Source organism: Ctenopharyngodon idella, chromosome 5 (genome assembly GCF_019924925.1).
Source record: "Ctenopharyngodon idella isolate HZGC_01 chromosome 5, HZGC01, whole genome shotgun sequence".
Lineage (NCBI taxonomy): Eukaryota > Metazoa > Chordata > Actinopteri > Cypriniformes > Xenocyprididae > Ctenopharyngodon > Ctenopharyngodon idella.
Genome location: NC_067224.1, coordinates 4,878,935 through 4,897,197, shown reverse-complemented (window position 1 = coordinate 4,897,197; position 18,263 = coordinate 4,878,935). Strand labels below are relative to the sequence as shown.

At 35.2% G+C, this 18,263-nt stretch overlaps 1 protein-coding gene across 2 annotated transcripts; it reads right to left on the bottom strand.

Annotated features, from left to right (window-relative positions):
- Positions 1-2,395: 2,395 nt before the first annotated feature.
- Positions 2,396-14,255, bottom strand: kat5b (K(lysine) acetyltransferase 5b). Of its 2 annotated transcripts, XM_051894948.1 has the most exons (15): positions 14,171-14,254; positions 14,017-14,083; positions 13,279-13,347; positions 13,031-13,167; positions 12,802-12,870; positions 10,508-10,681; positions 10,245-10,316; positions 9,658-9,720; positions 9,041-9,289; positions 7,782-7,871; positions 7,268-7,408; positions 5,442-5,535; positions 5,101-5,260; positions 3,680-3,761; positions 2,396-3,523 (listed from the first exon to the last, which is right to left on the bottom strand). In XM_051894948.1, exons 1-15 carry the CDS (start codon positions 14,210-14,212, stop codon positions 3,389-3,391), a joined length of 1,644 nt encoding a protein of 547 aa, XP_051750908.1. In that variant the 5' UTR covers positions 14,213-14,254; the 3' UTR covers positions 2,396-3,388. The 2 variants fall into 2 exon arrangements, with proteins under 2 accessions (XP_051750908.1, XP_051750909.1); XM_051894949.1 differs by lacking the exon at positions 9,658-9,720 and having other exon boundaries at positions 14,171-14,255.
- Between the last annotated feature and the right edge of the window lie 4,008 nt (positions 14,256-18,263).

The window sequence follows — 18,263 nt, the reverse complement described above, 5'->3', positions numbered from 1 at the left end:
AGTATTGTCCTGTATTGTGACAATATTTTGTTATCAAAGATAACAGCTACTTGAAGTCCTTTAAAGCATGTGTTTGGAAGTCTGTTGGATGTGGAACTCTGGCGAACAAGCCGCTGTTTTTAAGAAGATTATTGTGAGCATGAAACAGAGATGCCTTTGTGAACGGACACGTCACTGTTTTTTTCTTTCTTTTCTTTTCATCATGCAATCATTTTCATGGAGGAAAAAAGTGCCTATACCTTTGACAGGACAAAATACTGCACCGTTTATAGTGTAAAAGTTATGAAAATGATAGCCTATGTTATGAGTCTTAAGTGAACTTAATGAAACTTAAATTACTGTTGATACATTTTAAGATGGAACAAAACAAACCAAGTCTTCTTTTGTGGTTATAAGAGAAAACTGTGAAATCACCTTGTAGTCACTTTAGTCCTGAGGATAATGAACTCTCGACAGTGAGTCTAGACGGTAACATCTTTTCAGCTTGTTCACAGCAGCATCACAACAGTCTAAACAGTGTTGTAAAAAGGTCTCATAACTCCATGAGGTTGTGTAAGGGCAGAGCTATTGCAACCTGGAATTAACAGAATTAACAGCTTTTCTGATTCTGTGTATTAACATCTTAAACATTCACAGTAGGATTTGCTGTTACTACGCAGGCAGTGGAGACTTACACTTATGTAAGTTAAAGGAATAGCTCACCCAAAATTATAAAAATGCTGTGGGAATGATAATCCATTCTAACTTAAGTGGATATAACATGTTTGTGTGTTCATCGTACTGTTAAAAGTTATAACCACACATTGCAAAGTTTTATAATGTATTATAACTGTTGGTATGCTTATGCATGGGATTATACGAGATATGTGAAGATTTTTATAAGGCATTATGCATTATAAAGGCTTCATAGAAAGTGTTACCAAAGGGAATTTAAAGCATTTTAGCATAAGGCATAACAAAATGTGAAAAATGAAGAGGTCTGAATACATTTGCGAGGCACTTTATATATTCAAAATGAAGAAAAAAGTATTGTGCCATTTGGTTATCTGTGTATCTCTTACATATGTATTTGAGATTTACTAAGTCAGCAGGTTAGCGGTAAGATGGCTGAGTGGGCAAGACAGTGTTGAGACCAGTGTCCTGTTGCATGAAGCTAGCTGAACAAACTCTAACCCCCAGTTTCACAGACAAGTCCCAGACTAAAATGCATGTTCGAGCTGTTTTACTGAAAGAAACTTGCACTTGACATATCTTAAAACATCTCAGAGTCTCAAGATGCACACCAGTAATATTTTTTTAAGGCAAGTTTATAAAAGCCACTTATATGCCCTAATTCAACTAAGGTCTAATCCTGGCTTAATCAGAAATAAACACTGCTGCTGCAGCGAAGTAATGAAGTAAACCAGTGGTTCTCAACCCTGTTCCTGTAGCACCCCCAACAGTGCACATTTTGAACGTTGCACAGTTTACATATGAACACGCCTGGAGACGACGGAAAAACACACAGAGCAATTTTCGTTTCTTCTCTGACAGCCGCAAGACCACGATAAACGCTGTAAGTGTGTTTTAAAAATCAGGAATGGTGAGAGAACATTGTGCGAATGCGTTTTCGACTACCTCTGGAAGTGGTCGAAAGTTGAAGAGCTCAAAACGTTTTAGACCCCCCGTTTACAACTGTATTTAGCGTCGTCCACTTGTGATCCGATTGACCAAAATGCATTTTAATACCAGGTGTAAACGGCCTTCCAGAGGTGGTCGAAAACACATTTGACTGGATTGCTTTCATAATGTAAATGCTCATGTGGTCGAATGTGTCTGAACAGCCACAAAAGACTGCCTACTCTCCTCTCCGGTCTTGCAGCTATCAGAGCAGAAATGAAAGCTGATGCTCTCCTTATGTTTTCCTTCGTCTCCGTGCACGTTCATATGTAAATTGCGCAAGCTTATTTTGTCCATTAGATTGAAAGATCTGAAAAAAAAACAAAAAAAAAAACATATTTACCCATCCATAGACCCTCCCCTCGAAGAAATCAGAAGTGGTTGAAAGTGGACAAAGAGACAGATTACAACAGGCGTAAACAGGAATATGCCTGCCTCGTCTACTTGTGATCCGATCGACCAAAAGGCATCTTAATACCAGGTGTAAACAGGGCCTATAAATGTGTGTGTGAGAGCAGCTGTGGCTATTTTGCACTCTTGATATTTTAGAATTCATTGCAGGTTTTTCTGCATCGATTTGTAGATTTCACATTTTTTCGCATTTCCCATTAATTTCCTATCACAGTCATTACTGACTGAACAGTGCAAGTAACTTAAGACCATTTAGTATTCTGTCCACCACTTTTTTTGTTCAAATAGCAAGTACAAGTCAGACAAAACAGAGGGTTATACAAAATTTAAAATGCCAGAAAATGACTTTATAAATACTTTCAAGCTACTATTTCTAACAATACACAAGTTTTACAATTTTTTTTTTTTTATTTACCTAAAAGACAACAATTTTGTGCAGTGTTTGCTGGTTTACATTCAGTAAAAAAAAAAAAAAAAAAAAAGGTAATAAATGTGCAGGTATTCAAATACATCCATGTGCATTTGACCCTAGACACATATAATACCAGTATAGAAAAGACATTTATTTTAAGTGTAGTATATTATGTACAGACACAATGACATTGTAACGCCCCATTCAAGCCCTGTTCACTCCACCAGCGACACGCAATAAAGCAACATGATTGGATTCATTTTCAATGGAGAGCTGCTGACTTCCAGCGACGATGTAGACATGCACAGCTAAGCAAAGCTGAGAAAAGTTTAACTTTATGCAAACAGCGACTTTCATGTGTCGGCAAAACTAAGAAGTTAAACATATGCAGTAGTTTAAATTAAAAAATATATTGCCAGGTGTTTATCAGAAATAGCTCTGTGCTTGTTTTGGCCGCATATTCATAGCTGCAATGGCAAATTTTGTACCAACGGTTTGTATCATCAGAAGTAACCAGCTCACCAATGAAAACGAATAAGGTCATGTCATTACAGAGCGCTGATCATTGTGTGTAGAATACTGTTGGTCAAAGTAATAAAACATGGCATGGACCATAAATATAGGAATCTAGGAGGATCTATTGAAATGGTGGGAGAAAAGTACATTAAAAACACATTCTTCCATTCTCACATACAGACATAACAGACTAACATGAATTTCACAGAATATGAAATTTGTAAAAGTAGGTCACATGACATGCAAATGTGGACAGTGGAATCTTTAACAACATTACACTGTTTTTGTTTTTCAAGTCAAGTCTGTTTGTGGAACAATTACAGTCTCTTGAATTGAATTCCTTGAGCGGGATGTGGCATGTTAGCTGGATGCTAGCAGTCATCATTGTCTTTACCACTTGCCCCTCTTGCTCCAGTCTTTAGGAGTGAAATGCAAACATTTGGGGTCAATACGGAGGTGACGCTTCTGCATGGCTCGCTCGTGACCTTCCACTATGTCCTCCGATAGGGTGAGGATATACTGACCCTGCAAGGAGAATAATCAAGCTGAACAAGTCCCACTCAACTTTTAAGCAAAAATTAGAAAACCACCAACTGTAATGCTATATTAACATGCTACATCAAATTAGGGTGGATGGGAAATCTGAGAATGAGGACGCAAACATCCCAAGCGATCACTTACCTTATAATAATTGATGAGGTTGAGGTATTGAAGAGTTGATATCACATCCTCTTTCTTGACACTGGTAATCTCACTGATTTCACTGAGAGAATCAAAAATTTGTCATAACGTTAAAAACAAAACAACTACAAATTGATTTCTTTAAAAGCTTCATTAAAACTGAGCCATCAAAAATGGATATGAGTAAATCTCGGGAAGAAAATTCTGGGTCGTATTTGACCCCAAAATCAAAGGAAAAAAATTATATTTTGCATAAAGTTGTATTTTGCATTGTAATATATGCTATGAGAATTAAACACATTAAACAAGTTTATCATTAGATTATCATTATTGTAATTTTTTGTTAACATCTGCATGAAATAAAGGCAGCACAACAAATATTACCATGATGTATGCTTACAATTTAATGTATCTCTGATGAAATTCAAATTCACAAGATTTTTTTTTTCCTTACATTAATGAAAACTGGGGGTGGGGTGGTATCACAATACTAGAATTTCATTGGTACAATATCTTGAAAAATATTCAAATTTAATACCATTTTTTATTCCATGGGGGAAATTGCCACAATATTAAGACCATATAATTTGAACAATATCTAAGCTAATTTATTTGACCATAATCAAAGTACTTTCTTATCTGAAACTCTGCTGTCAGATTCCTCAGGCACAGTAGTTGTGGGATTATAATAATTAATAATGATAATAATAACATTATTAATATTATTATTATTGTTATTAATGTAATAATAATAAGACAGAAATATATTACTATTGTAGTACAACTTTACTGTAAAATTAGAAAAAGAATATTTCATAAGTATATTATTATTACTACTTTAATTAGTAAAATTACAATACTTATGACTTAATTTTTTCACTTGCAAGAGTTAAACCCTCAAGCTTTTATACTGGCAGAAAACTGCAGGGAGATCTTTAAGTGTCTGTGATAAGTTTACGTCCACTTCTCATTACAAATCTCTGCTATAATCATCTGCCCTCAAAAAAAGTTGGAAATTATGCAAATGTAAAAAAACTGCCGCACATTAAACTCCCAAATGCATGTTAAACCCAGCAGAGTTGGAGCGTGATACATTTACTTAGAACCGGTCTGAGATTCTGAAAACACCATATCATAATCTGCTCGCTTCTAAGAATACAGTGACGTTGTACAACTGTCACGCAGCGCAACAGACTATATACTTCTTTAATTAAAACACACTGCAGTGCGTCTCAACTAGAAGTCGGAGAACACTAGAGTGTACGCTAATTGCCAATAAAATAATGTTATAATGTCAAAAATATTAATGTAAATTTCTTTACGAAAAAAGGAAAAGAAAAGAATGAGATTAAGTAAAACTCACCCACATACACTTTTTGGTTGTGATTTTTGATAGTGAGGTTAAAGAAGAAGATACTAACTTGATGGTGATCTGTGGCCGTTCTCCATTCTCCGATTTGAGGTTCATGAGGATCTCCAGAATTGTTTGAGACCAGTAAGAGCGATAGGAGAGCAGACCCAGATCAGACAGAGGCTTCTCTGGAGTACCCGTCTTTCCTTCCACTTTTGAGAGCTCATAACCTGACAGATATGAACAAGGCCCAAACATTCAGGGTTTTTTTATTTAAGGTTTGCTTGTACTACCTTACTCATTCTGAGATGGCAAGCGATAACTTTAAACACATTTTAAAAATAAAATAATAAAAAATGTGATCACATTCTATGTTCCTGAGTAAAAAGACATAACTATATGATTACTCACTAAACTCAATTAGTAGTTTGCCATAGCCTCTTCTCTGGTACGGTGGTAAAGTCAAAATGCAGGCCACATTATAGTCTTCTGTTGATTCCTTTTCCTTTAATGGGAGGAAAAAAGCACAGACAATTAAAACACAATGTAAGCAAGCCTATCATACAAAAAAAAAAAAAAAAAAAAAAAAAAAGGGACCAGCCAAAATGTAAAACAATTAGAATATCAGTGCATTGATGCAAGTAAAGCTACACTTTTGGTCAGAATTATTGGCACCCTTGGTAAATATGATCAAAGATGACTGTAAAAATAAATCTGCATTGTTTATCCTTTTGATTTTTAATTCATAAAATTACCAAAAATATAACCTTTCATTGAAGGAAAATAATTGAAGTTTTAATTGAAGGGGGGGGATTTATTTTTGATTTATGAAATAAATCACATTTATTTCATAAATCACATTATGAAATAAATGTTAAAAAGTTAAATATCTCTGAAGTATATTCCCATTCCCATTCATATTTTTATTTTATTTTTAGCACACCAGGGTGATCATGAACATGACATTGTCCAGCCATGACTTCCTGTTCCACAAGAGTATAAACATGAGGAAACACAAAGGCCAAATTCCTTTAATCATTCATCATAATGAGTAAAATCAAAGAATATAGTTCTGATCTGCAGCAAAAGATTGTTGAGCTTCACAAAATAGAAAATGGCTGTAAGAAAATAGCTGAAGCATTGAAAATCCCCATTTCCACTATCAGGGCAATAATTAAGAAGTTCCAATCAACTAAAGATGTTACAAATCTGCCTGGAAGCTGACCTGTGTCTAAATTGTCCTAAATCACTGTGAGGAGGAGAGTTTGAGTGGCCAAAGACTCTCCAAGGATCACAGCTGGAGAATTGCAGAGATTAGTTGAGTCTTGAGTCTCAGAAAGCCTAAAAAAAATTTATCAAACAGCACCTACATCCCCACAAGTTGTTTGGGAGGGTTTCAAGAAAAATCCTCTGCTCTCATCTAGAAACAATATTCAGTTGTCAGACACGACTGGAACTTCAAACAGGACCAGCTTCTATGGTCAGATGAAACTAAAAAAAAAAGCTTTTTGGCAGCAAATCCACCAGATGGGTTTGGTGCACACATGGATAAAAAGTACCCCATGCCCACGATTAAATATACTGCTGGATCTTTAATGTTGTGGGCCTATTTTTCTGCTGGAGGTCCTGGACATCTTGTTCAGATACTTGGTATCATGGATTCAAATACCAACAGATAAAAAATCAAAACCTGACCGCTTCTGATAGAAATCCAATAATGGGCCGTGGTTGGATCTTCCATCAGGACAATGATCCAAAACAAACATCAAAACCAACACAAAAATGTGTCACTGAGCACGAAATGAAACTTCTGCCATGGCCGTCCCAGTCCCCTGAGTGGAGTGAACTGAAGAGAAGAAGCACCAACATGGAGCTGTGAATCTGAAGGATCTGGAGAGATTCTGTATGAAGGAATGGTCTCTGATCTCTTGTCAGGTGTTCTCCAAACTCATCAGGCATTATAGGTGAAGACTCAGAGCTGTTATCTTGGCAAAAGGAGGTTGCAAAAAGTATTGAATAAAAGGGTGCTAATAATTGTGGCCAACGTGTTTTGGAGAAAAACATTTATTTCATAATGTGATTTCCCCCCCCACTTTCAATTCTTTTCCTTCAATGAAAGGTTAGATTTTTACTAATTTTATGAATTAAAGATCAAAAGGATAAACAATGCAGATTTATTTTTACAGTCATCTTTTACCAAGGGTGCCAATAATTCTGACCACAACTGTATATTGTACCTTGGAGAAGTAGCCGACTATGTGGAATCCCTTTGAGTCATACTCTGTCATAACATAGAAGAGGAAAGGATCTGTGTCATAGTACAGGGTCTTGTGGTCCAGGAAGCATTTGGCCAATAAACACAAATTTTGGGAATATGTCTGTGCAATAAAAAAAGAAAAAACAACAGATTTAACAGGCCATCATGAAATGTATTTCCACAAACATGACCCTCACAACCCTAACCCTCTAAATCAACATGTTCAGTTTATCCATATGTGCTACAGTAAAGTAAGTGCTGGTCTGGATGCTATAGTTTGTAGGACTTGGCAATTTCAGATGACCTAGATTTTAGATAAAATAGCAATTGTCTCATGTTCATGAATATATTCCTATTTCCTGGCATTTATGTGTTCAGTTAAAAGGGTGATTTTTCCACCCATTCAAAATAGAAATACACCAAAATTATTCAAATATACTGTATACACACATACACACACACACTTTAATCATTTCAAACTAGAGGTTACCCACCTTGTTTTTCCTGCCATCTATTTCAAAAAAGGATATAGTTCCTTTGCGATAGATCTCATTTCCTGGCGGGTGTCGAAGGTTGCATTTTGTCTGTAACAATTATAGACGGGTGACAGTTATCTGAGAGCATGTTGCTTAATCCAAGTGCACACTAAAGCTTGACGTTTTAATTGTGTCTGTGCTCAGGTGCTTGCTAACCCAAATAAGAAGTGCAAGTGGCAAATATAAAAGGTAAATTTTCAAAAAATTAAACTGATTATGGTAATATATATTTAGAATAATATTGGGCTTTGATTGGAAACATCTCATTAGACTGAATTTAATTTTTATACCTTTAATGAAATCAGCTAAATAATGTAAGAAAAAAATCAAATTTATTAATAATAAAATAATAAAATTTAATAATAAAATTTTTATTAATAATAAAAACCTGCACAAATAAAGGACATGAGCAATTCAAATATAGTACAGTCTATAAAACATCTGTTATATCAACTGCACCTTAGAAGCAAATTTGGTAGGCTATATGCCTTGGTTTTTTGTTTGTTTGTACATTCTTGTGCAATATTGCTTGCAGTAAATCATCAAAACAAAAATATGAAGAAAAAAAAAAAAAAAAAAAATCACAACAGATACAATACTGTTCAAAAGATTTTTAAATGTTTTTGTAAGGTTTGTCTGCTCTCCAAGGCTGCATTTATTTGATAAAAAAAAAAAAAGAAAAAAAAAGTTCAACTGTGATATTACAATTTAAAACAGATCTTTTCTTTTTGAATACATTTTAGAATACAATTTATTCCTGTGATGCGAAGCATAATTACTCCAGGTTTCAGTGTTACATGTTCTTTCAGAAATCATTCTAATATTCTGATTTGCTGCTCAAGAAACATTTATTATTGTTGAAAACAGTTGTGCTGCTTCATATATTTTTTATGGAAATTATACATATTTTCAGGATTATTTGATGAATAGAAAGTTCAAAAGAACAGCATTTATTTGAAATAGGAATCTTTTCTAACATTATAAATGTCTTCATCACTTTTGATCAATTTAATGCATTCTTGCGGAATGAAAGTATTTTCTTTAAAAAAAAAAAAGATATATATATTCTTTACTGACCTTTTTACTAAACTTTTGAACAGTAGTGTACGTCATTTTTGGTACAGTTTTACTGAGACAGAACCAGACTATCATATGATGCTGTGAGAGGGTTTGACATTTTTTCTAAAGCTGTCTAACATCAGTCCTTAGGTTCTTACCAGGTGCCTCTGGAGACACTTGAGGCTCTTGAGGTATTTAAGACAAAATTCACAAAGGTAGAGGATGGGGAGGGTGGTGAGCTCCTGTGGGTATGGAGAAAAGTACCACGGCTTTAGCCTGTGCCGGCCCAGCTCAATACAGTCTATGTTCTTCATTCGCGTGACGATGTCATCATGACTGCGGTCTGACACCAAACTACCAGTCATGCGAGGGGCAGAGGGGATACCATCAGAACTGTCCTGGGAATCCTGAGAGCAGACAGTAGAGTTAGAGAGATGGTGGGACGGCATCTAACAGCAGTGAACGTCCTGTGCATTAAAAAAAAATCATCTCTGAACTTTATTATATTGCTAGGGTAATTGGTTACACTCTTGCTATCACACCTGTAAATATCAGGAATTACTCATTTATTATTACCCAATTACCTGAAAAAGAAAATGAAATAATATAATCTTCCATAGCCTAAGAACAAATGACTCTTGCATTTATGAGATCCAATGACTTTTTAGCTGAATTTCTATAGTTTGAGTTTCATACTTTTCTCTAAAAGCCTCTCCTAAATGCCTCCACTTTAACAGACACACAATCAAGGCAATGGGAAGTAAAGGAGCCGGACCTCTCCTGGCGGCAAATAGACGGTGGAGCAGCGAGGGTTGTTATTCTGGAACACCTTTACCATCTAACAGAAAAACACAAGTGGATGCAAAGCTTTGGGACATTTTACTTGAGAGTGGAGGAAAACAGGTGATAGCAAAAAAAAAAAAAAATCAGATTATTATGAGTAGGGAAAAAAAAAAAAAAAAAACATTTGAAATATTTAATGATTAGGGGACGATGGGACTTGCGGCCTCATGTTTTAATTGTCTTTTAACAGCCTAGAAATGTAGTGTTTTAAGTGTCAAGTAGAAAGAAAAAGAACCAAAACCTTACATTCAATGTTTTTTTGATCACTTTATATTTATATTTTGAATATACACACACCCACATTAAACACATTTATGCTAATCAACAAGATATGCTAACTTTATGCCAGCCACTTCTAGGCAAATAACAATGAAATATGTGATTTGATTATAAGAATGTATTTAAAAATGAGTGATAATCAATACATGTGATTCCGAAATTTTAAGATTCGACAGACATTAAAAAAAAGTGCATCATGTAGTGCTAAGAAACATCTGTAAATCAAGTTGCAGGTCCTACCTCATCAGTCCCTCCGCAATTTTTCCTTTTTCTCCCTGGCTGAGAAGGAATAAGACGACGTGCTGTGCCATTCTTCAAGAATAAAAAAAAAGGGGGGAAAAGTCCAAATTAAATTTATATAGTTAGTTTTTATTTTTTCAAATAATGTATAAAAGGAAACATGTTCTTTGTATTCTGGTAATTAAATAGCAGCTATTTAAATATTGCAACAGATTAAACTAGCAGAGACCATGCTTTATTCATTTCAATTTTTTTTTTTTTACCGTGGTGAGAGAGGTGAGTGGTTCATGTTCTTCTCTGGATTTAATGCTGAAGGAAGTGTCCCTCATGGCTGGATAGACCGAGGCCTGACTTGCTTCTGCAGAACTAGGAAGTGAAGGCACTGGAGTTGCTGCAGTAACTTGTGTTGCCAAAGACACAGATTCTGCTTTTCTCTTCTGAAAGAGCAATCAGAAAGACAAATAACTTTTTCTCTGCAAAGAAAAATCACATAATTCTTAAAATAACTCCATAATAACAAAATAAATAAAAGTCTCTCACTATACATGGACACATGAACTTCATCTGCAGAACTGCTCTAAGAGTCACTTCACTTCATGAACATTTCACCGTTTAATTTGATAAAACTATAGACATTTGTTATATATACAGACAGGAACTTGAAGGTTTTCACAACAACCCATTAAAATAAAAGTTCAGTATAACTTGAAATAACAGAAATATACAGTAGAGTGTACTTCAAGTAATAGTGATAATAGTAATAATAATAATTCCGTTTATTAAAACACACAAACTCAAAGGTCTTCATTACAGCCGGGCAAAATAAAAGTTTGGTCTACCTTGAAATTATTTCAGAAATTGCACAGTAAAAACATACGTATTAATTACATTAAACAATTACATTTTCATTTGATTACATTTAAATCTAAATTTATTAACTGATTTGATTACCACCATTTTTTAAAAAATTTATTTGTATTTGTCCTTAGATATTTATTCCCTGTGCTCCTGACAGTAAAATAAGCTATAATAAAGGCCCAATAAAAAAAAAAAATAAAAAAAAGTATACGTGAATCTTAAAAAAGTTTATGGATTTGAACAAACCCCTAAACCCAAGTATGAGTAACAATAATCACCACTAAAAGCTGATGAATAATAATTGAGTGAATTCCAGTCACTTACCTCATGTTCTAAAATAGATATTACAGGGAGTAACGAGTATGTTGATAATGAGTGATGAAACTATATTATGATAAATATGGAAAATGCGTTCATATTCACTACCAGTGAAAAGTTTGAAATAATTTGAAATATTTTTTTAATATTGTTCAAAGAAGCCTCTTATGCTCACCAAGGCTGCAGGTATTTGAACAAATGTTGTATAAACAATAATATTGTTAAATAATATTACAATTTCAAATAACTAATTTTTATTTAAATATATTGCAAAATTTAATTTTTTCCTGTGATGACAAAGCTGAATTTTCTGCAGCTTTGTCATCCAGTCTTTAGTCTCACATTATATTCTAATATGCTGTTTTGACGCTCAAAAAACATTTCTTATTATTATCATCAAGGTTGAAAACATTTTTGCTGCTTAATACTTTATAACCAAACTGTTTTTGACACTGATAATAAGAAGCATTATTCATAACTGAGCACCATATCAGTATATTAGAATGATTTCTGAAGGATCATGTGATCCTGAAATGATGCTGAAAATCCAGCTTTGCACCACAGGAATAAATTGCAAATTAAAACACATTAAAATAAGATTTTTTTTTTTTTTCTCCCACAATATTACTGTTTTTACTGTTTTTTGATCAAACAAATGCAGCCTTAGTGAGCAGAAGAAACTTCTTTCAAAAACATTAAAAAAATTGTTCCAAACTTTTGACTGTTGTTATACATAACTTTTGGAAAACAGCACTGAACTGATTTGCTTTAGGAGGGGAAAAAACAACAACAACAGATACTATGAATTGAAACAGATACTATGACTATATCTTACATATAGAACTGTCTGGCATTAAAATATTACCTTATTAAAATGACAGATCACCCCAAAATGAAAATTCTGTTATCATTTATGCTCATGTTGTTCCAAACCTGTAAGACTTTCTTCTGTGGAAGATCTTTTGAAGAAAACACAAAATAATTTTGTCCATACAGAAAAATTCAATGAAGATCCAAAACAACAATGAACTCCACTGACTTTCAGTGTATGGACACGAAAAAAAAAAAAAAAAAAAAAAACCAAACCTTCTTTTATGTTCCACAGAAAAAAAGTTCGAAACAACATGAGGTTGAGTAACTGACGACAGAAATTTTATTTCTTTGTGAACTAATCCTTTAACAGTGGTAACATTATCATTACATAAAATGTTCAAGCTGCTTGACAATCAGCAATGTAAATTGAGTCGAGGCAAAAATTGCATCCCTCACACTTGTTGGAAAGTGTGATGAGCTTTTTCGAACTAAACTCAGCCCATTGATTAAAAGCTCTTGCTTGACAGATTGAGTTTTATTAGTGTACAATGGGCGGGTTTGTCTGTACCGGTGTGGGGAGGGTTTTGCCTCTTGATGGAGCTGAAGCAGACTGAACGTTGAGATCTAGACTCTTCCTCTGAATTTGAACAGAAAGGAAGAGAGGATGGAAAAGGATTACATGGCACGTAAACAACTGTTTGTGACACAATGTTTCAAAACAAAGGGCAACCACTGATGTGGGGGCGTGTCACATTTCATCACAGAAATCCTAACATTCTTACGAATGACATTCTTACCACATCTCTCTCTGGGGAGCTGGGGCGAGACCCTGGCAGGCCGTTCTTCGTAGGGGTCTTTGCCTCCTTTTTGGGAAACTGGAGCTTTTTTAAGTCCAGCCGGTCTGGTGTCACCCATTCATCCAGTCGCTTATTAACTTTCCAAAAAATAAGATAACAAAGTAAATAAATTTTGCAGTTAGCAAACAGTATTAGTGAGATAAGTATTATTAATGTATCTAATTGTCAGGCAAATGGTTAATACTCACAGTCAATATAGTGGACATAGTAGAGCTTTCTCCCAGGAATGTCTTTGACACTGAGAATTTCAGCCAACGCTTTGAAGGAATAAAAGGATAAAGGAGCACTCAAACAGCTGAAATCTTAAATCGGATCCACTCATATCCAGCAAAGAAAACTGTACTTTGGATGCGTGCCCTGTTAGAAAGTTGCGTTTAAGAATGTAGTATCTGGTTTGTTGCTGGGAGTCAACCAGGTCTAACCAGCTTGACCGATATGGTCTAACATGTCAACTATCTGGCCCCACCAGCTGATTGTCCAGCAACACAAGCATCTAGACCAGCCTGGAGCAGCTTGAAATCATGTGAAACCAGCTCCAGCCACAGGCTTGTTTTCGCTGGATTAAGATGTTATAGCTTAATAATAAGGAATTAAACAATGCCATGTGTTCACATCACCAGCAGACCACAAAAAAAAAAACAAAAAAAAAAAAATCCCGTTTGCCATCTCTCTAACAAAATGTACTATAGTACAGCAATGGTATTTTGTATGTGAATCTTGGAATATGTAAATCACACATCATTCAGTTGCATATCACAAACAGTAAAGCATCACCTGATACCATCACCACACTGCGTTTTATAACAAGTGATTAACGTTCGAGAGAAATAGTGCCTTATTAAATAAACCGGCAGAACAGTTTAGCCTAATATACACTGCGAGTCCTTTGTTTACATTCTGTACGGATCTCCCAGGCTGATACATACGCCATTCGTCTTCATTTTCTTGATTTTTTCGCAGCACGGGAAGACGGCAGCCTTCAATGATTTCGACCTATTGGAACATAAAGGCAACAGAGCAAACGTGCTTTAAAACAGCATTCAGACTAACATAAAACCACACTGACTGAGAGATGCTTACCGAGGAGTCCGCCATCTTAATCACAGAACACCTCCGGCGCATAGAATTGTGGGTAAAAAGAGAACGCCGGATTGTTGCTCCAGGGGGCGCTTGACGGCAAACCGTTTGTAGTCGAGACATCTGTATGCTGAAATGTTTCGTCGTTTAAACGTATTAGCTACAGTGATTTTAAAATGACAATAAAGTAAAAAGAAATGGATCCTGCAATATTTACAAACGTATTTTTTAAGCAAACGACTGTGATTGGTCCATCATGGCCAGCGCGGAGAAAAGTAGCAAGTTTCACGTGATAGCAAACTGAAGACCCAAACCTGTATTTTTCTATTCTTCGAAACTTGACTCAGATTTGCTGTCATCATAGTAACAGGTCTGTAATAAGGTAACCAGATTTCTGAAAGAGAATACGTTTTGTAGTCCAGTGGTCTAATATCATAGAAATCTCACTTGTTAGTATTTATGAATTAAAAGACGGGGGACTTTTTTTTTTTTTTTTTTGCTTAATCTGTTTATTAAACTTTTACAATAACAACAGGATACAGGTAAAAGAGGCATAATTATAGAGTGCATGTTAAGCATTTACAAATATAAGTAGCCTATATTCACAGACAGGTGTTTAGACATACATGCACACAAAATCATACCCATCTCAACAGATTCGAGCCACCCTCATGATAACATCTTAATGTTTAGATTGACAGGATGTAGAAGTAGTACTAGCATATTCAGATAAGAAAAATAATGAATGGGTCCCAGGTCTCTGAAAATATACCCAGTGTTGCCTTTAATCGTATACCTGATTTTTCCAAATGAATGAATCATCTTGGATATGGAGATGGTCGTCAAAAGATGGAGGAAAATTTTGTTTCCATATCAGGAGAATGCGGCATCTAGCCAATAATGTTAGGAAAGCGAAAGCGGGGCCATACATTTTTTTTAAATTTTTTTTATGTGCTTTCTGCAAATGTGTGTGTATGGAAATTATTGCACAACTTTTGGGAATGTTTAAAATTGTGTGCAAAACAATCCCGCACCCTCCCCAGGTCCTATTATTTTGTACTTACAAACAGTATTTCATTTAACATGTATAGTTAACTGTGTTTCTTTTGGTAATAGTGCTCTGTTTTCATTCAGATAAAGTTTTTAATGTCTAAAGTAGCATCTCGCAACCAAGTATATTCAGTCAAAGACTATAGACTTTGATTCAGTATAGCAGTATAGCAGCACCTGGTGAAAATAATCAAATCACGATTGCTTTGGTAACCAGGAGCCTCTGTTGTCTGGGTTTTTTTTTTTTTTTTTCTCAGTGTCTTTGTGGGCTGTTTTGAAGGTGCTGTAAACAGTGGACAATTCTAGGGGCAGCTCACAAACATGGACAGTTGTGGCCTAATTAGAGAGACAGACTTGTAACCTGAAGGTTGTGGTTTTGATTCTCAATACTGGTATGAAACGAATGAGGTGCCCTTGAGCAAGGCACCTAAACCCCAGTTGCTCCCTAGGCGTTGCAGTGAATGGCTACCCATTGCTGCGTGTGTTTGTGCCCTAACTTGGATGGGTTAAATGCAGAGGACAAATTCTGAGTATGGGTTGCCATACTTGGCTTTCATGTCATTTCAAAAACGTGATTGTTCCTGGAAAAAATGGGATGTCTGGTCACCCTAGTCTGTACAGCTCAAACCTGCTTGTGAGCAAGTTTATTTCACTGGATTTTTTTTAAGCAGGTGACACTTGAAGTCTGTCCAAGTTACTGCTTTATAGACTCATTTCAAATTAGATGATTACAGCACACCCCAAAAAAGCTGGGACAGTCAAACATTTTCCACAGTGTAACATCACCATGTCTTTTGATAACACTTATTAAACATTTGGGCATTGAAGACACAAGTTGGTTAAAGGAACACTCCACTTTTTTTGAAAATAGGCTCATTTTCCAACTCCCCTAGAGTTAAACAGTTGAGTTTTACCGTTTTCGAATCCATTCAGCCGATCTCCGGGTCTGGCGGTACCACTTTTAGCATAGCTTAGCATAGTTCATTGAATCTGATTAGACCGTTAGCATCTCCTTAAAAAATTACCAAAGAGTTTCAATATTTTTCCTATTTAAAACTTTACTCTTCTGTAGTTACATCGTGTACTAAGACCAACGGAAAATGAAAAGTTGCAATTTTCTAGGCCGATATGGCTAGGAACTATACTCTCAATCTGACGTAATAATCAAGGAAATTTGCTGCCGTACCATGGGTGCAGCAGGCGCAATGATATTACGCAGCGCCTGTGACCCCCTGCTTGCACAGGGAGCATGACTTGCAACCAGGGAGACATTTGTGAGAAGCGCTGCGTAATATCATTGCGCCTGCTGCACCCATGGTACGACAGCAAATTTCCTTGATACTGCATTAATGCCTTATTCTGCATGACCATATTCTACATTTCTTAATCCTACCCAATACCTAAACTTAACAACTATAGGCCTACCTAACTAACTATTAATAAGCAATAAATTAGGAGTTTATTGAGGCAAAAAAAGTCAATAGTTTTAATAGTGAGAATTCAACCCTAATCGAAAATGTGACCGTTTTAACAATATTCCTGAGTAAATAACAGCAGAAGCATGAAAAATAATAAGCATTTTATTTTACAAGGCATGTCAATAATTGTGCAACCTGAAAAACAAATCCCTTTATAATGAACAATGGACGATTTAAAAAGGTTGTGTAGCAAAAATGTACATTTTTCAAATCACTTGACCAGTTGGTGGTGCTGTGCCGAAATTGCAAGTACCATCAAGTCATGATCATGATGACAGGTACCAAGATTTGTCACAATATGCCATAGCGTTGCTGAATTTGTTGGCGCGCTATACGAGTATGGTTTGGTCTTGCCAGCACGTCTGAAGATGATCAGAGCCAATTCTGGTGAAAATCGGACTAAATAGGGTAAGATCAAAAAAGTAGGGTTTCCAGAAAATCCATATGTTTGACTCGGCATGAGCTGAGGAATCGGAAAAAAATAGTTTCTATGGTTCAAAAGTTATTAGCATAAACATAAGTGCAACTTTGAGAAGTTGGCACTAGAGGGTTTAAAGGGATAGTTCACCCAAAAATGAAAATTCTGTCATCATTTACTCACCCTCAAGTTGTTTCAAACTTGTATAAATTTCTTTGTTCTGTTGAGCACAAAGGAAGATACTTTGATGAAAGTTTGTAACTAGGCCACTTTGGGGCACCATTGACTTCCATAGTAGGAAAAAAACTACTATGGAAGTCAATGGTGCCTCAAAACTGTTCAGTTTAACACATTCCTCAAAATATCTTCCTTTGTGTTCAACAGAACAAAGAAATTTATACAGGTTTGGAACAACATGAGGGTGAGTAAATGATGATAGAATTTTCATTTTTGGGTGAACTATCCCTTTAAGTTAGACACTCCAAATTTACTGTAGATCATGATGAGACAGTCCTCTATCTCATCTGTGTGCCAAATTTTATAATTGTTCCGCAAGTGGTTCTATGGGCTGCCATAGACTCAAGAGTGGAAGAAAAAGAGGATGACTAATGGATACAATATGTGCCTTTGCACCTTCAGTGCTTGGCCCCTAATAATAATAACAATAATAAAACAAAAAAGAACACTAACACCCTATGATGTAATTTTCCATCATAAAAATTCAACAAAATTTATGCATTACAAAAAATGTGTTACAATATTAATATTTATAAAGTTCAACATATTTGTCAGTGTTAAACATCTCTCATGAAATATAAATAAGATGCTAAAATTGTTATCTATACAGAAATACTGTAATTCAGTGTAACGGATGACACTGTGGTGTAACAGTGAATTTGCATTACACCGAATGACAAAAACATTACCCTGAATGATGAAACTTCTACTTCAGCTTATATTGCAGGCTATCAACTGGTCACCTATATCAAACAGTGAGCAAGACCAGTAAAGTTAATCACAATTATTTACAACATGTACTTATTTTTCCCAAAAAAATCTAACAATAAAAGTTGTTTTGCCATTTCACTAAACAGCATGTTAATGACAAATATTTAAGAGCAATAAACTCACTTTGCTGCTGCACCACACG

What these genes read in the sequence shown, in the direction of transcription:
- kat5b (XM_051894948.1), bottom strand. Translation starts at nt 14,212, where the DNA reads ATGCGCCGGAGGTGTTCTGTGATTAAGATGGCGGACTCCTCG. An exon ending in CTATGTCCACTATATTGACT is followed by an intron (nt 13,168 to 13,278) that starts GTGAGTATTAAC and finishes TTTTTTGGAAAG; the next exon opens with TTAATAAGCGACTGGATGAA. An exon ending in TAGATGGCAGGAAAAACAAG is followed by an intron (nt 7,409 to 7,781) that starts GTGGGTAACCTC and finishes TTTATTGCACAG; the next exon opens with ACATATTCCCAAAATTTGTG.